At 43.5% G+C, this 18,204-nt stretch overlaps 1 protein-coding gene across 6 annotated transcripts in view; it reads left to right on the top strand.

Annotated features, from left to right (window-relative positions):
• The window catches only part of pdzd2 (PDZ domain containing 2), a 648,685-nt gene that overhangs the window by 622,150 nt on the left and 8,331 nt on the right, over nt 1-18,204 (top strand). For all 6 annotated transcript variants that reach the window (XM_041183009.1, XM_041183071.1, XM_041183135.1 and 3 more), the window contains 3 exons: nt 1,473-1,590; nt 6,315-6,416; nt 14,054-14,327. In XM_041183009.1, coding sequence (XP_041038943.1) covers nt 1,473-1,590; nt 6,315-6,416; nt 14,054-14,327 — 494 coding nt within the window. The remainder of the gene's footprint in view (nt 1-1,472; nt 1,591-6,314; nt 6,417-14,053; nt 14,328-18,204) is intronic.

Raw genomic sequence — 18,204 nt, 5'->3', positions numbered from 1 at the left:
GATGCAGAAGAAGAGCAGGGGGGTTCTTTTGGTGTCCTGTCCAATATTTATTCCTTACTAAACAGATTATCTAAGTCATTGTGATTTGTGGGACCTTACTTGCACAAATTGACTGTTCCACTTGCTGATATGACAACAATGATTGCACTTCAAAAATTGAAGTGAAGTGCTTAAAGTTGTGAAATGCTCTATATAAATCGCAAGCTTATTATTTTTACCTGCCACTTCTTAGAACTCCAGCACTTTTGGATAAGGCAAAAGCTGCCAAGTTGAAACATCTTTTGAACCGTTGCAAAGTAAAAAGGGATTTTTTTGCTCCCCTACTCTTCCATTTCCCTTTAATTGTGTACATGACTTTAAATTTCCCATAAACTTAATTTTGCAATTCCATTATTATTCTACATCCCTGCGTTGATCTAACACCATGCTTGGAGCTGTGAATAATCGTTTTAATGCTATTAGCAAAGTACCATTCTGATGCAATGTGCACCAGTTATTAATAATTTAGGAATGACTAATACAAGTACATGAAAATCATTCCTATATATAACTGTAAATGAGACTCTGGCAATGATTTTCATGATACTTACTGCAGACTTTGTTTATCTGGCTTGAAATCCACATCGGTCGGGTAGCACTAAATGTTACTGGCCTTTTGTTGGGGTGAGTGACTGTAAGCAACCACCTTGACTGTTTTGATTGTTTATTTGATCACTCAGGCCTATACAGGGAAGGATTTCACAGAGGAGGATGTGTCAGATGCATATTATCATTCCTAGTGACAAGGTTGTCAGAGTCAAACCTCATTCTGCACAAAAGCCAGTTCTGTACTATTATATATTTTAATTGTCGATTATCCTTTCTAAGCAGCTGCAAAAGGCTCAAGTTATCCATTGGGAGAGTGCCACATATCCAGATGCAGGGGCTCATTTTCAGCTCCTTGCTCAGACAGAGAGATGCATTCCTTTTGCAGAATTCCAATTCTTCCTGAATTCCACTAATTCCACTATACTGCATCATACGTGAAGACTCTTTTTTTCATTCATTCATGGGATCTGGGCATCGCTGGCTAGGCCAGCATTTTATTGCCCATCCCCATTTGCCCTTGATAAGGTCTGGTAAGCTGCCTTCTTCTAAGAAGAACTAAACTTTCCACACTAGATGCAAAGTCAGAGTTGGTGTATGTGTTTTTTTCTGAGGTAGTTTCTTCTCCCTGTCTGTTCTCCACAGCATACTCTCCCTGTGGGGCAGAGTTCTGACCTCCATTCTGATTCTCCACACAACAGCATTTCTGAAACCGGTAAGTCCTGGCCAGGAACATGCAACCAACCATTCCGGCTGCATCACTTTTGAGCTGAAATTAACTGTTTTGTTGGATAAGATACTTCTGTTAAACTGCATTGTAGATTTGAGCAATTTTGTCATGTCACTTGACCCACAGCATGCTTATGCCTTTAAAATCTGTTTTTCAGTCTTGAAGATTTATCCCATTCCACCCAGGAGAAACAGAAAGTACAAGCTGTTTTGTCCTCGATAATGGCTAAAGCAGATATCACAAAAATAATTCAGGAAGCCAAGACAGTAGCTGAGGTGAGAAACTCAAACATTCTAAATCACCAGAAGTTAGGGCTGCAGGAAAACATTGCAGATTTCTGTGCGGTTCCTATTGTTTACTGGCAGGTACACTTCTGGTGCTTGTACCATTCAGGTTGGCATTACAAGAAGCAAAAACTGTTGAAAAAGTGTGGGTGGCATCAGTTGCCAATTTTAGCATGATTCAAGGTTTTCAATTCTTTCAGGAAAAAGTAAGGTATTTGCAATAACGTTTGTCATTTTTATGCCAACTGTTTAATATTGAACCATAAATTTAACAGCAGGGAAGGAGACCCTTGTGTCTCAGTTTGTATGCCTGTCCCTCAGGAATTACAGTTTATGTTAGCGTAGCACTATTCTATCAGCTAACTTTATTACCTACCATTGTCTTGTGGAATAAAGTTGGTCTTTGGCGATAGCACAGAATGGGCCTTTAAACCCTGCCTGATTACCAATGAAGACGAATTTCATCCCCTTTGCGTCCTTTCTTGAAATCTGTGGGTATGCAATAATATTTTCCACGTCTGGTCCAAGTCTCATAACAATCCTTCTTCAGTCATAGTCAATTCTGTGCTAACAATACCATTCACATTTTTAATAGAAAAATGAGTTTTTATATTCAACATCGGTAGGTAGTCCTGTTCACTGCAGCTGTTACTGGCTTGCAGCGCAATGATATTATAGAATTTTACTCTTCTTACTGTGTATTTTAACAGCTATTGCAATGCCAATGGCACTTTGATTTATTTCCAATGATTAAAAAAGGGAACTATTTCTAATGAATTGAATCTGATTTATGAATGACTGGCAACAGATAAAAGAATCTTAATTTTTAAAAAAGTGATTGGCTGAAGATAATAGAATTTTGTTTCTCCAATTCTGCAGCCTAAACTGATTGTTCTCTGCTATTGCCGCTTAAGTGAAATCTCTAAATTAAATGTAGCCTGATCTTGTCAAGTCAGTTTTAAGCTTGCTGAGATTGCAAATGACACCAAGATGTGCGTTGGCCATTTCAGTCACACTGAATGAAAATGTATTCTCATTCCTATTACAGACCTGCTGTCAGGTCAGCCATTTTATTCTAGCCACAGGCAGGTTGACCTCACAGCCTGTCCAAGCCAAAGATGATGTCCTGAAAATTGCTAGGCTATACAGACCAATGTTGTGTTAGAATATTGAAATTGTGAGTATGAGCTGTTGAACAGCACTCTGCTCCTCTGTATAATCTGGATTAATTTGGAGTGCAGGGAATGCCTAGCCAAAGAAGTTCTGTAGATGCAATATAAATGACTCACTGTCAGTTAGAATATGGATCAGTTTAGTTAAACTACTGCTCGTGGCTACACTGGCCAATGCACAGCAGCTAGTTTTGAAACAGCTTTCACTACAGCTTAGTGCAGCAGTGTCTTTTTTTGCTGCAGCAACTGTTTTTTCCAACATTTTTTTCCCTCCTCCTTTTCCTTCTTATGTTACACAGAAAGCGAATGGGCAAAGCTCCCTCTATACCTCAACAATCTGTTTTGGCCTGCCCCAACCTCAGATGGAACATTTTCCCTTTATCCAACAAATAAGTTTTGTGGCCTTTCTGAGTTACTTTTTCATATTTATGCAGTAATAACTCAGCAGGTGCTTTAATCTTCTCTCTTCAGTCTCTTGCATAAGGATTTTTACCATGTACTCAAATAAATTTTTAAGATTGTGTCTGCCTTAAGATTAATTCAACCCTGAGGACAGGGAACGGAATCTCACATTGTGCCTGTACTTTCCTGTGCTGATGGTGATCCTAACAATAGTGGCATAGCAATAAAGTGACCAAGGCACTTTGCTCTGGGTCCATGTATACAGGGACACAGATTGAATATTCCTAATGACTTTCGGATATAACTTCTTCAGAGAAACAAAATTTCCATCACATAATTTTAATTGGGTTCAAATACAAGTCACAGTGGTGAGAGTCCCATATCTAACTCACTGCCTTGTCCAGCCTTCCAAATCTCTCCTTTCCTTCTCTTAAACTGAGTGCACTACCCTGATTAACCCAAAAATGGCTACAAATCTAAACCTAGGATTCCTGTGAATACTGCCTGATTATCAAGCAGGCCTGGAAACTGAAACCAAGATTTTCCAGTGAGTATCTAAACAGGGCAGGCATATTTAAATAAGATAGTAACAACATAGTGATACCATAAATCCCATTTCCCATCCAGGTCATTATAGATGGCACCCACATAGCAAGGTCACATCATTTCTCCTGCAAGAGCCTTGAAAGGAGCATGCATCTGCTTCTAGTAGCAGTACTGTTGCAGATGCAACTTTGATCAGTTGCGTTTCAGTGCACACTACTAGTTTGCCCCACCAACAGTGTGCCCTGGGCAATAAAAGAATGTTGAGAAAAGGGGAAACAGTGATACGCATACTTTTTATATTATGTCACTGAGGATTCAGCAGATTACTAGTTGCATTTATGCCATGAATTTTTTAACCAATAAAAATAACTCTGCCTCTTGCTGCAGGAGATAACACTGTGAAGTACTGGAAGCAACAGTTTGATTCCTAACTATTTGAATTTCATTAATTGAGGAAAATAAAATGATACATTTTCAGAGGCTGTACGAACAGAATTAATGTAAATGGCTGGAAAATTGGGTGGTCATCAAGCAAGGCTCCGCCAGGAACTTTCAGTGGAATTATTTATATTTTTGTCAAACCTTCTAGTTTCTGTTTTTCTGTTGCTGCTCTTGAAATGAATTTTGCCAAGTCCATGTTTATGCAGGAGTAATGCAGCAGATGGTTTAATCATCTTACTGTTAAACATTAGCCTGCAGTGATTGTCTTTTGTACTGGAGGAAGGTATACAGTAGGGTTCCTCAGAGGCCAGTGTTAGGACCACTGCTTTTTTTGGTCTATACTAATGACCAAGATGTGGGTGTACAGGGCACAACTTAAAATCTGCAGATGGCACAAAATTTGGAAGTATTATGAATGGTGAGGAGAATAGTGACAGATTTCAAGGGGATATAGACAGGCTGGTAGAATGGGTAGACGTGATGAAATTTAATGCAGAGAACTGTAATGTGATATATTTTGGTAGGAAGAATGAGGTAAGTTAATATTAAATAAAGGGTATGAAGTTAAATGGGGTGTAGAAAGAGAGAGACCTGGGGGTATATGCGCACAAATCACTGAAAGTGGGAGGGCAGATTAAGAAAGTGGGCATATAGGATCCTGAGCTTTCTAAAACACTGGTTGGGCCTCAACTGGAATTTCCAGTTGGAATTTTCCAGCCCTGCTCACCCGCCCCAGGACCAGAAATTCCTGCCTGAAGTCAATGGCCTGTTGACTGGTCTGTCAAATTTCCCATCCCACCTGCAACAATTCCCGCGACAGGCGGACTGGAAAATCCCAGTCACATTTTACAAAGAACATGAAAGCATTAGAAAAGGTGCAGGAAAGATTTACATAAATGGTTCCAGGTATTAGGTACTTAAGTTACATTGATAGATTGGAGAAGCTGTAGTTGTTCTGCTTGGAGAAGAAAAAGTTGAGAGGAAATTTGATAGAGGAGTTCAAAATCATGAGAGATCTGGACAGAGTAAATAGAGAGAAACTGTTACCACTGGTGGAAAGGTTGAGAATTAGAAGATACAGATTTAAGACGAATGGCAGAAGAACCAATGGTAATAGGGAAAAACCTCATAAAGCAGTGAATGTTAGGATCTGGAATGCACTGCCTGAGAGTGAGGTGGGGGCAGATTCACTCAAGGCTTTTAGAAGAGAATTGGATCAGGATCTAAAAATAAAAAAAATGCAGGGCTACAGGGAAAGGTTGGGGATTAGAACTTGGTGATTTGCTACTTCTGAGAGCAGACACAGATACCACAGGTTGAATGGCCTTCTGTGCTGTTACCATTCTATGACACTATGGACAGAATTTTCACCTCTTAGAAGATACTCGGCATCAGGACTACATGCAGGTCCTGACCCTGATGGTGTCTGAGTCTTGCCCATCTCCCATAGGTAGCCAAAAACCAGGCCACTTCTGGGAACCCTATCCAGTTAGGGATGGTGGGCAGGCTAATCAGAGTGCCCAAGGCTGAGAGCCAGCCAGCAGACCAACCTGGAGAGGTGGGAGACCTATGAAGATTTCTTAAATTGCTAGAAACAAGTATTGCCAAAGCTGTCAGACCACCATTTTGGAAGGGGATCCCTTACACAGGCTGCCATGTGGCCGTAGCTGTGGCCTTTTGGCACCCGTGACTCCAGGGAAGGAGGTAATTAAAGGAGGGCTTGCTGGCTCCCCCAAGTCTGCCCCTGGGAGGCCACCTCCAGGCACCTGTTGAGATTCAGTCTCAGCAAGAGGTTGGGAAGGTGGGGAGGGGGCCATAGACTGTGGGGATCTTCGCAGCCACATCAACAGTTTGAGCCCAAGTGGGGACTTAATGTACAGCATGGAAACTAAGTATCCATTTTTTCCATGCCTTTCATGTAATATATCACCCAGTTTTCCTTCCAAACCTATTAGATTTTTGCCTTAACCATCACCAGAGTTTTAAACAAATAAAATGAGGGAAAATCCAGGGTTTGGTTACACAGTACTTCCTTGAATTGGACATGTGGAATTCCATGACTGACACTTGCTTACATTAAGGGAGAATGTTGCATTGTTTGTTTTTCATGCAAAATTAGGTGAACACTATTTTTGTTTTATTCTGTGACAACAGAGTAAAGAAGACATTTATATCATAGTGTTGACCAAAGAAGAAGGTGCTGGACTGGGTTTCAGTGTTGCAGGAGGGGTGGACCAGGAGCATAAATCTGTAACTGTAAGTATCATGTGAAACCATTTTCTTTTAAAGCAGTCTGTTAACACAAATATTGTTAGTCTTATTTGATCAGTTCTTAGTCTTGCCTCGCATGGCAACCATGGAGCAGGATCTTCCCCACATCCGGGGGGGGGGGGTTGTGTGGGACCGGGCAGGAGAGGGCGGGTTCCCGATCGGCGCCCCCGCTCGGGGGTGGGTGGGGGGAGGGCACACTGCCATTTTACGTGGGCAGGCCAATTAAGGCCTGCCCAGCATGACGTGCACCCAGAAGCGCTGTGTGCTCCCTGTGCGGGCGCGGGGGGGGGGATTCCCTGAGCCGGGAGGATGCCATGTGGCCGCAGCTGTGGCCTTTTGGCACCTGTGGCTCCAGGGAAGGAGATAATTAAAGGAGGGCATGTGCACAAAAGAGCGCACAGATCTCCCTGAGGCAGCACTTTGCTCTAGGGAGATTGGCTCAAATGTGAAAACTAGATTAAAGAATAGAAAAAGTTTTACTGACATGTCCCCTCATGTGACACTGTCACATGAGCTGGGACATGTCCATAACTTTTATTCGAAGAGTATGTTAAGATTTTAAAACCCTCATGAAACCTCATCCCGCCCGTGGACGGGGTTTCATGTTTTTTCTGAAGGCTGCCCGGGCTCTTCGCCTACCCGCCAACCTTAAAGTTGGACGGGCAGGTCCATAAAGCGCTTTAAGTACCTCACTAATGGCCTTAAGTGGCCGTTGACAGGTTGGCAGGCGCGCAGCCAATTTGGCTGTGCGCCTGCAGAACTGAAAATCTAAATGATGCACGGTGCTGTTGGGATGCCCGCTGGCATCATTTTACATGTCGGTGAGTGGGCCCCACCCCCGCTCGCCGAAGGGAGAATTCTGCTGGTGTAAGGTTTCTGTCAATACTACCTAATGCAATGAAAATGTCAGCTGGCGCCATCTACAGGATTACAAATACATTGCTGTTAAGGTAACATACAGGATGGAATTCAGTCAAGCTCCCAGGAGCAGGAAATGAGGCAGCAGGGGCACTCAATTGTGTGGGAAGCAGAATGTCAGTTTCTCAAAGGCCGGATGAAAGTTAGGAATTAAGTTGGTGGCAGATTAAAGATGGATGGTGGGTCCCAATGGCAAGCGGCAGGAACTTATTTTTAATGCATTGGCATGTCATGCATATCCATTAAAAAACATGGTTGCCAGTTTAAATTGTATCTTTGCGAATAAGTCAGCTGCAAGCGAGAAACACATGGCTTTAGATTCATGACTGATTAAAGGTGATGTGCAGCAGCCTTTCTGGTGGTTCCAAAGAAGAGTCATATTGGACTCAAAACTCTGTAAATCTACTTCTCTCTCCACAGATGCTACCAGACTGCACTTTCTGTTTTTATTTCCGATCTCCAATATCTGAAGTATTTTGCTTTAATTTTAATCTTTCTGATGGGTTTGGAGTGAGTAATGTTATGACGTGGCAGGTGATGTGTGCCAGGTGGACCAGATTCACAAGGGAAACTTGGCTACACTATCACAACAGTTTTGCAATTTGTATTTATTATGAAATGTGCACTGAATTCAGAAGTAATGAGCCCACTAACACCTTTAGAGATTTTTAAAAATTAAAACATTTATTAACAAAAGATTTCAAGCATATACATAAGATTACGGTTACTTAACACTATAACAAACCACAAAATTCTTATTTAACCTGACTCCCAACTGCACACCCTCTTTAAGGCAACAGTCCAAAATAGATGAAGGGGAAGAATCAGATGACCTGGAGGTGATGCATAGTGCACCTTCAGCTGCAGATGCCAGGGTGGAGGAGCGATGCCAGACAGGCCTATGACACCCTCAATGAATCCTGATTTCAGCTAGAATGAGGCCCCTGCAAGATCTCTTGATTTCTGCCTCAAGAAATGTTGCTGTAGAAGTTTCACCATATCCGGTGCTACTCCCTCTCAAATAACCTGCAGGCCCATGACCTCTGGCACCAGAAGGGAAAAGGCTGCAGATGCTTGGCCTGAACAAGCCCATATGCATAGGCCCGTAAAAACCAAGCACACACAAAACTTGGAAGGAGGTTGCATATGGTTCAATCACACATTCCAAGGCCTTGCTAAGAACTCTGTGCATTCACCTGCAAAACATGGATTGCCTCAGCTGCAGTCGCTGCTGTGACAACAGCTTCTGAAAGGTGATAAGGGGGTGAGCAGCATATGCTGGCTTGCCAATGAGGTTCCAACCTAAAAATTTGACAAACATAGAAACCACTATATGTCACGAAGCTTAGATTTCCCACTACCTTGGAGGCTCAACAAGAAATGGTGTGTCCATAACCCTGACATCAGACATCATTGATTTTTAATGAAATACCAAGCCCTTAAAAGCCCTCATCTGGTTTCAAAAATTCCCAGCAACATGACCATTCAACACACTATATGAATAAAGTGCTCAAACTATGCCTTTACACATAAACTCTTCCAATGTGATCGAATGATTGCAGACCATCTTTGTGCCATTAGAAGATTTTGCACTTATGTTTTCTACCACTACACCTTGGTGTGATCCTGATATCTACAGCAGATGTGAAGGCAGCCAGCTGAGTGCTATGCCCTATTATCTGAGATAACCTTGGCAGCTATCTTATGGTGGTCTGAGGCCTAGAGGCCTCTAGCCTGCTGAGGATCTTCTGCACTGCTGCAGGTGCACTCTCGTCGGCCTCACTTACTGGAGGCATTCGAATCACTGGCAAGGGGAGGAGGAGCGGCAGCTCACTCTTACAGTGCCCTGAGATGATGCCCGCCAGGCAGATTGCTCGTGCTCTCTTTCGGTGCACTGTGGCACCTCCCTGACCCCAGGAGGGGAACAAACAACTGGAGGAAGGTCAAGGTGCCTCGTCCACCTCTCACCTAGCCAATGGTGTGTAGAGCGCATGGCCAGGTCGATGGAATGCAGGTCCAAGTGCATATTATGAGTGAATGATGGGACAGTGCATCCTCTGAGTATTGTGTATTCATTTTCTGAAGAGTTTTTGGCCTTGCAGCAGACTATGGGTAACATGTCTCCTGACTGCAAGGACCTGTAGTGGAGAATGCAAAGCTTGAGGTAATGCACAATGCCATTTCCCAGCGCTGTATCATGTGTGTCTCCTGTATGCATGGCCCTCGACGCCAGGTTGGAGACATCCTCAGTCTGTTGTGTTGACATTCCAGCCTCACTGTCTTCTATTGAGCGTCTGCCCTGCACCCCAACCAGGTCGACCACCTTGTCCTCTGCAGGGGTCAATGTGTGGATGTCAGGGATGCCATTGCTAGTCTTCCAACACTCCCTGGTGTTATTAGCTCTCTTTGCAGAATGACAGAAGGATTGAGAATCTCAGTGGACAGCAAACCCTTTTAACATCACACAGGCCTATGGCAGTTAATGTCACCTCCCACACACGCACTGTCCTGCAACTGGTACAACTTTCACAGCATGAACTGGCTCCCACACATTCAATCCACATGTTTCATCTGGTGCTGAGGCCAGGAGCCCAGACTTCTGCCTGGCATTCCTCTCCACTTGCACATTTACATTGTTTGATGCTATAATGAGTGCCACTGCGCAGTGACCACGCTGTGCCACTTACCGTTGTGGAGTGGAGGAGTTTGTTGACCCTTTTGCAGCATTGGACCCAGTTTTGTTTATGGATCCCACGGCTGCTCACCACCGCTGCAATCTCCATCCAGACCGCCTTGGTCAGGCTGGAGGGTGTCCTGTTGCCATCGCTAAGAAACAGGACCTCCTGCATTTCTGGACAGCCTGGAGGAGAACCTACAGGGAGGCAACTGGGGGGCCACTTATTCTCTGAGCTGAGACATTATTCAAAAAACAGCAGTAGTTGCAATTTTCCAGGGGGGGTCAAATCAATATTGCTGCAGCAGTTGAACTTTCAAAAAATCCACTCACTCAGCCAGACTCATGCTGCAGGATTTCTGGAAGTATCAGCTTGTCCAAGTGCATATTTTAAATCTGCCACCTGGACCTCTGACCGTTTGAAGTAATGGCGGGGTCATTGACCTCCTGCCTGCCCCTACCACATGATTGGCCAGGCCCCTTGGCTCTGAATATCTAATTGGCTGGGCACCCCATGGTTGTCCCTGGCCAGCCTTTCCCCCTGCAAGCGGAAATCCCACACACTTCCAGTCTCACCGCTGGGACACCCGACACAACTACAAGATTGCACCCATATAATCAGATCGAAGTAGTGAACGTAGCTGCACTGTGACAGAAGGTTTTTTTTTAAAATGGGAAATAGTGCAGAGGGTAAAATTTGTCTTCAGGAATCTTATTAGTTTGGTGTAGGATGATAAGTTTTTCAGTGGTGGGTGGGGTTGCAGCTCTTTAAAGATGTTCAGTAAGGTTTGGGCATTGGATGAGGTTCCATTCATCATACCACTACTTAAAGGCCTGGCTTTCTACAATTCCAAGCCACACCATTGGCCTGAAGTCTACACACACAGCATCGATTGGCAACAGGGATTGCCTAAGTTGAGTCTCCTCCCAAGTAATGTACTTTACTCCACAGCCTATGGTGTGAAGTTTAATGCTGCCCCAGTGGTTTCTTTCTGCACTTGCCTGGATCGATGTCATGATCCAGGAGGCTGTTAACAACAACAGCCTGCAGTCACATTGCACCGGTAATGTAGAAGAGTAAGAGGCAACTTAATTCAAACCTTTAAGATCCGGAGGGGTCTTGACAGGGTGGATGTGGAGAGGATATTTTCTCTTGTGAGGGAATCTAGAGCTAGGGGTCACTGTACAAAAATAAGGGGTCGCCCATTTAAGACAGATGAAGGGAATTTTTTTCTCTGAGGATTGTGAGTCTTTGGAAATCTCTTCCTCAAAAAGTGGTGGAAGCAGAGTTTTTGAATATTTTTAAGGCAGAGCTAGATAGATTCTTGATTAACAAAGGGGTGAAAGGTTATCGAGGTTAGGCAGGAATGTGGGGTTGAGGTTACATTCAGATTAGCCACGATCTTAGTGAATGGAGGAGCAGGCTCGAGAGGCTGAGTGGCCTACTCCTGCTCCTAATTCATATGTTTGTATGTATGTTTGTAGTTACACTATGAGGCACTTCAAAAGAGTGTTATAGAGCAAGATTTGATGCTGAGCTACTTAAGGAGATTTTGGTCAAAGAGTTAGGTTTTAAGGAGCGTCTTGAAGGAATTAAAACAGGCGGACAGTTTTAGGGAGAGGTGGAATTCCAGAGCTTAGGACCTTGGCAGCTGGAAGCATGGCCGTCGATTGTGGAATGATCAAAATCGGGGATTCTCAAGAGGCCAGAATTAGAGGAGCACAGATATCTCATAGGATTGTCGGGCTTGAGGTGATTACAGGGATAGGGAGGATCAAGGCCACAGAGGGATTTGAAAACAAAGATGTGAATTTGAAAATTGAGCCATTGCTGATCTGGGAGCCAATGTAGCTCAATAGACATGGATGGCGGGTGAACAAAATTTGGTGTGAGTATGGACTCAGGCGGTAGAGTTTTTTATGACATCAAGTTTATGGAAGGTAAGATGTGGGAGGCCGGTCAGGGATGTGATGGAATAGTCAAGTTTAGAATTAACAAAGGTATGGATAATTGAATCATGAAGGAAACATCATTGGCCATTAAGTTGGATGGTCTCCTTTGTTTTAGAACAACGCAGAATTGTGTTTTATTGATTAACACATCCAAGGATTGGTAGGGAATAAATGAATCACACTGAAGACAGTTTACTTATGTATTTCATGTTAAATAAAACATGAAACATTGTAGGGGAGCACAGCTGAGAGAGGATGATAATGAAAGTGAGCACATAAAAATTTAAGTGGAGAGGAACAGGATGGTACTTAAAGAGGGGAAAAAAGCTAAGTGGAATGGAAATGGGAAACAGCCTGACAAGAACTGGTAGAAATAGGAGAAGCAGAGCTGAGATCAGCACATGCCCTAATGGAAGTGTGGCAGAAACAAAGAAAGACAGAATCCAGAAGTGATGAGCAAAACCAAATGGCAGTATTTTAAAATGAATAAGTTCAGTGTATTTTTATATATGTTGATAATGAAAGTATGTAGGTTGTTTATAGTTGATGATTTAGTTCAGGATCTAAATAGATGACAACCCAAGTTATTGTATTACCTGGACTTTAGAAAGGTTAAAGTTACAGATTAAATAAAACAGTGAAGGAACACAGGGATCTATAAAAGGCATACAAAGTAAGTGGGAAACATACAGCAGGACTTTTCGGATGGGGATCGAGGATGGAGAGTTGGGGGGGAGGGAGCACCCGTGGGGAGCAGACCTTTTCGGGGTCGCGGGGGAGGAGAGCCCCTGATGTGAAAAGAGGGCCTTTGAGGGAGGTGCCACCCACCACTTCCCTCTCAAAGCCCGAATGCAGCTTCTTTAGAAATGCGGAGCGTACAGTCCCATAAAGAACTCCATCGCAGCACTGAATCATTGGGGGAAGACAAGCTTCCCCCCCCTCCCACCTTCTACAGCACTAGATGCTGTAAGGTCAGTTTAAATGTCCAGTATGAATGTTGGTAAATGGATCAATGGGTGAGTGGAAGAACGAGTGAATAGTTAGGAGGGTTAGGTGGGTGAGGTAAGTAGGTTGGGTGTGAGGTGGCATGTGGGTAAGGTGGCAGGTGGTAGGGAGGCAGGTGGGTGAATTGATAAGTAGATAGGTTGGCAGGTGGGTAGGGGGCATATGGGTGAGGTGGCAGCTGGTAGAGTGACATGGGTAGGGTGTCAGGTGGGTGAAGTGGGTAGGTAGGTCAGGAGGGGTAGTCAGGTCGGAGACTAGTCAGGTTGGGTTGGGTGGTCAGGGGTTAGCATGGTCAGTTCGGGGGGGGCTAGTCATGGGAGTAGTTGGGTTCTCAGAGAGGAGATAATCAGGGGATTGGGGGAGGTGTGTGTAGTCAGGATGTGTGGGGGGCGGTGGGGGGTGAGTGTAAGTGGTTTGGGGGTTCAGTTGTGTAGTTACCCAGGAATTAGACTAGGATTTTTCTGTCTAACGTTTCCTGAGTAATTATTCAGTTAAGTCTCATGGAATAGTCCAAAGTCTCTGACTCTAACTCTGGGTCGGAGACTTTTGTACAGGGCTTCGGGAGCAAGGAAATTGCCCAGCAGAAGTTCAGACTTCTCGGACAATTCCCATGGAGCTCAGTATGTCAAGACTTCCACAAGGTCCCAATGTACATCTGAGTCGTATGTCTGCTCTCCGACGATCCGGAGGCAGGAAGATCTTGGCCAGTCATAACTGTTTAAAGTGTTATACACCAAAAGCAGACTCCAGACTTCGTGGTGCTATGTATGTGACCTAATGCTCCACATGGCTTTTTTATTAATGATTTTACAGTTCACTGAGGGGGGGCTTTAGAAAGGCAGAGCTATTGTTGCAGTGTGGATTGTGGGAAATCCCAACTGAAAGTTAAAATCTGAAGGAACAATTTAAAAAAAATAAAAAGCAAAGCAATCTACCATCCGATGGAAATGTTAGTAGTAAAATATTGGTTTTGAAAATGTCCCTTAAATACATTGCAAATAAAGGGTATGTTGTATTTTTTGTTCAATACATTACAAAAGTCATTCCTTTAAATCACAATTTTTCCTTGCAGATTCACAGAGTATTTTTAAGAGGAGTGGCAGCTCAAGAAGGCACCATTCAGCGGGGTGATTACATATTATCCATCAATGGAATCTCTGTAATAGGCACTACACATGGAGATGCACTGAATGCACTTCACCAGGCCCGCTTACCTAAACAGGCCATCATTGTAATTAAAAAAGGAAAGGAAAGAGAAGAAATTTTCTCCAAGCCAGATTTATCGCTTCCTAAAGGAAACCATCTCCCAGCTGGAAGAGATGCTACTGCAGAAACAGCAGGAACAGGTAGGGGTCCATCACGCAGGCAGGTATAAGTAACATTGTATTGCAATTAAATAACAGCCTTTTGACAACATTTCGGCAGCTCCCATAGAACCATAGAACACTACAGCACAGAAAACAGGCCATTCGGCCCTTCTAGTCTGTGCCAAAATATTATTCCGCTAGTCCCATTGTCCTGCACCTAGTCCATAACCCTCCAGACCTCTCCCATCCATGTATCTATCTAATTTATTCTTAAAACTTAAGAGTGAGCCCGCATTTACCACGTCAGATGGTAGCTTGTTCCACACTCTCACCACTCTCTGAGTGAAGAAGTTCCCCCAGATGTTCCCCCCTAAACCTTTCCCCTTTCACCCTAAAGCCATGTCCTCTCATGTTTATTTCTCCTAATCTAAGTGGAAAGAGCCTACTCGCATTTACTCTGTCTATACCCCTTATAATCCCCTGATAGTCTAATATCTAAAAGGCACTGACCAGTATAATTACTGAGTCATATCTCAGACTTCATTTACATTCTGCATTGAGTAACCTTATAACAACCCTCACAATGGTGGTGTGCTGCGATTGGTTGTCAGTGTTCCGGACTGCAGAGGGGAAAAGTCAGCTATGGCTCCCACTCCTGGTCACTCCAGTGTGGAGTTCAGGTGAGAACAACATCAGGCTCCACTGTGGTGGAATAACCTGCCAGTGATCACTATCTAGGATCCCCTATGATGAATGGTTGCTTTGAGTACTGGAGGATGGCCAGCACCCCGGGAACCAAATGACAAGTTCTATCCAACACTGCTGTCAACTTCGATTTTGTTGTGTGCAAAATATGGAAAAAGACATTTTGATGAATTCGTCCTGAATTTTTGTCTATTCACTAAAATTTTAACAAGGATTTGGTTCCTTTCTGGCATTTCACCTTGTCTCATTAATAAGTGACAAGGATTGCAGAATCAAAGTGAATCTTCTTTAAATTAATTAGTTTACATCAAAGTGAGTGAATATTTTAGTTCATGGTGCAGATCTGTAAGAGCTATAAAAATACAAAATACCATACAATTTATCTAAAAGATATAATTTAAAAAATATACAAACCCTGAAGATGAGAAAATGAAATTAAAGCTTGAAGAGTGTCTTCTCCTTGGGTGACAGAATGATACAGGACATAGACTAAAGCACGTTGGTCCTCTACATGGCAACTTCTTTAGAGTAAGCAGAGTGCTGAAATTACCAGAGATAGGAAGGGAAAATTGGAGTGGGAATCACCCCAATTCGGAAAGTAACTCTTTCGAGTACAAACACGTTTCCATCTGTTCCTATTCAGATGAAGTTACATTGTTTCATAGTTTGCCATTGTGAGATTTGAACTCTTGATTCATAGTTTGCCATTGAGAGATTTGAACTCTTGATACTCTTTTTTGAGTAAACCTGTTTCCATCTGTTTCAGATGAAGTTACATTGTTTCATAGTTTGCCATTGTGAGATTTGAACTCTTGATCTTGGGGTTACAAACCCAGTACCATAACCACTTGGCTATTTAGGCCAAGCCCCAATTCGGAAAGTATGTACGTTAATTATTGTTCCTTCTTATGTACAATGCCTTGCACATGTTTGCAATCATTTTCACCTGCCATTAATCAGCCTTTATAATTAGTCCAACTCACTGTGTCATTTCTGAGCTGCTTCTTTCAGTTCCACTTTAGTATCATCATCAAATTTGTCCACCGAGTTTTCAGATCCAAATCATTTTAGAAAATGAGAGTAGTCCTAACACAAAGACCAGGGGCACTTAACTCATCCACTCTGACAGTACTCATTGTTATCAGCCACCTTCTTACATATTGGCCACTTTCTCACCAACTCTGAGTGCAACCTGAAAACATGCAGCTTTGAGTTTAATAGCCTTTCTTGTGATGCTATTTCAAATTCCTTTTCAAAACCAAGATAGACTGGCTGCAAAATCTGGCTCCATAACACTGTTGCTGACACCCTATGGAAGCTGGGAAGTCCAGAAATGTTGGCCTGACCACTTCCGATGTGACCTGTGTGCTAGCCATACTTGTAACTCTTTTGAGTACAAACACGTTTCCATCTGTTCCTATTCAGATGAAGTTACATTGTTTCATAGTTTGCCATTGTGAGATTTGAACTCTTGATCTTGGGGTTACAAACCCAGTACCATAACCACTTGGCTATTTAGGCCAAGCTTAAAGTTATAGTGTTTCATAGTTTGCCATTGAGAGATTTGAACTCTTGCTCTTGGGGTTACAAACCCAGTACCGTAAGGGTGCTAGAATAAGTGTGTCATGCATGCACCATAAGCATGCAGGGTAGGCAGAACTCCTGTTTTCAGTAATGGGGTAATGGAGTAATTTCAGTTAGGCTGAAGCATGATTTGGAGATGGAGCATAATCTGTAGAGATATCGCTGTTCACAGAGGGAGAAGGCTTTCAGAGAGTGCTTCTCCTACTTCCACCTCAACCAGGAGCAATGTCCAACACAGCAACTGAACTGTGCCACATTCTACAACTGGATCTACATCCACACAACAGGAGGAGAGCACTGGCAGTGGCTGTGAAGATCATCATGGCTTCAATTTGTACATCTTCAGTTCCTTCCAGGCAGGAGCAGGTGACATTGCCAATATTTCACAGTTCACCATGCATCACTGCATGACGGAGGTGCCAATGGCCCTGTACACCAGGAAAGGGAAATTTATCATCTTCCATCCTACCAGAGAGAAGCAGAAGACAGCACGTGCCTTTGCCAGGCTAGTGAGATTTCCAGTGATGCAGGGAGCCTCAAATGCAGGTACGAGGACCCCATAGATTAATGGGGAGATGTACCTCAATTGCAAGGAATACCTCTCCATGCAAGTACAATGGGTCTATGACCATGCTATCCTGGCAGCATCCATGGTGCATCAACCCTGTACCAGTCAGCTGTGCCTATTAATTACGAGCCACCATGATGAACCAGAGACTGGCTGCTTGGTGAAAAGGCCCACCTGCTTTAGGCCTAGCTCTTGACACCCCTGCACCAGCCAATCACACACAGATAGGGCACCTAGAATGAAAACCATGCTGCACCAGAAACATTGTGGAGCAAATAATTGGCGTTCTGAAACAACTGCCTGGACTACTCAGAGAGGGCCCTCCAAGTTTGTGGTGTTCTGTGAGTCCGCTATAACCTACAATTAAATGATCCTATAACCCCAATTTCTGTGATCCTGTGTAGACTTGTTCTGCAAGAGAGAGGAAGGAATGTCATTGAGTATGTTGTAATGTGTCTGAGTGATATGCCTGCCATAGCTAGAGATATATGGAAGCCACTAGAGATTAGTGTGAGGCTTGCAGCATTGGTTAACTATGTGAAGATAAGATGGAGCATCTAAACGTTTCATCTGAATCCTTATTGCTGATGGTTGAGTGAGGGGGCTGTGAATCATTGAGCAGTGTGAGAGTCAGTGGTACAATGTTCAGGATTTGTCCTTTGAAAATGCATGCACAGACCTTGATGACCCATGTGAGATCATTGAACTTTTTCTAGAAGTGCAGCCAGTTCCTCAGGGCCAGGCTCTGGAAATTGACCTCCTGGTCACCTACCCCCATTCCCTTAAGATGAAAAGCCATGAGATCTCCTGGACCCCTCTGGAAACGTGAACATTTTCTCTTCCTCTTGACCCCTTACACCAAGGTCCTGAGTACCACATCAGAGAAACTAGGAGCACTCTCTCTAAGATTTTGCTTCATTTGCAGTCTCTTTCCTTCACTCAATGACTTTCTGAAACAATTCCTGTTGTAGCCTGAGTGCACCTGTCTTTAAGAGGGGCAGGCTGCCTTTAAGATGTGCAGGCTAGTTGTACATTGGGCTGGCCATGCACACAACTGGG

This window comes from Carcharodon carcharias, chromosome 1 (genome assembly GCF_017639515.1).
Source record: "Carcharodon carcharias isolate sCarCar2 chromosome 1, sCarCar2.pri, whole genome shotgun sequence".
Taxonomy (NCBI): domain Eukaryota; kingdom Metazoa; phylum Chordata; class Chondrichthyes; order Lamniformes; family Lamnidae; genus Carcharodon; species Carcharodon carcharias.
The sequence above is the reverse complement of the archived record's forward strand: the minus strand, read 5'-3'. Positions and strand labels throughout refer to the sequence as shown.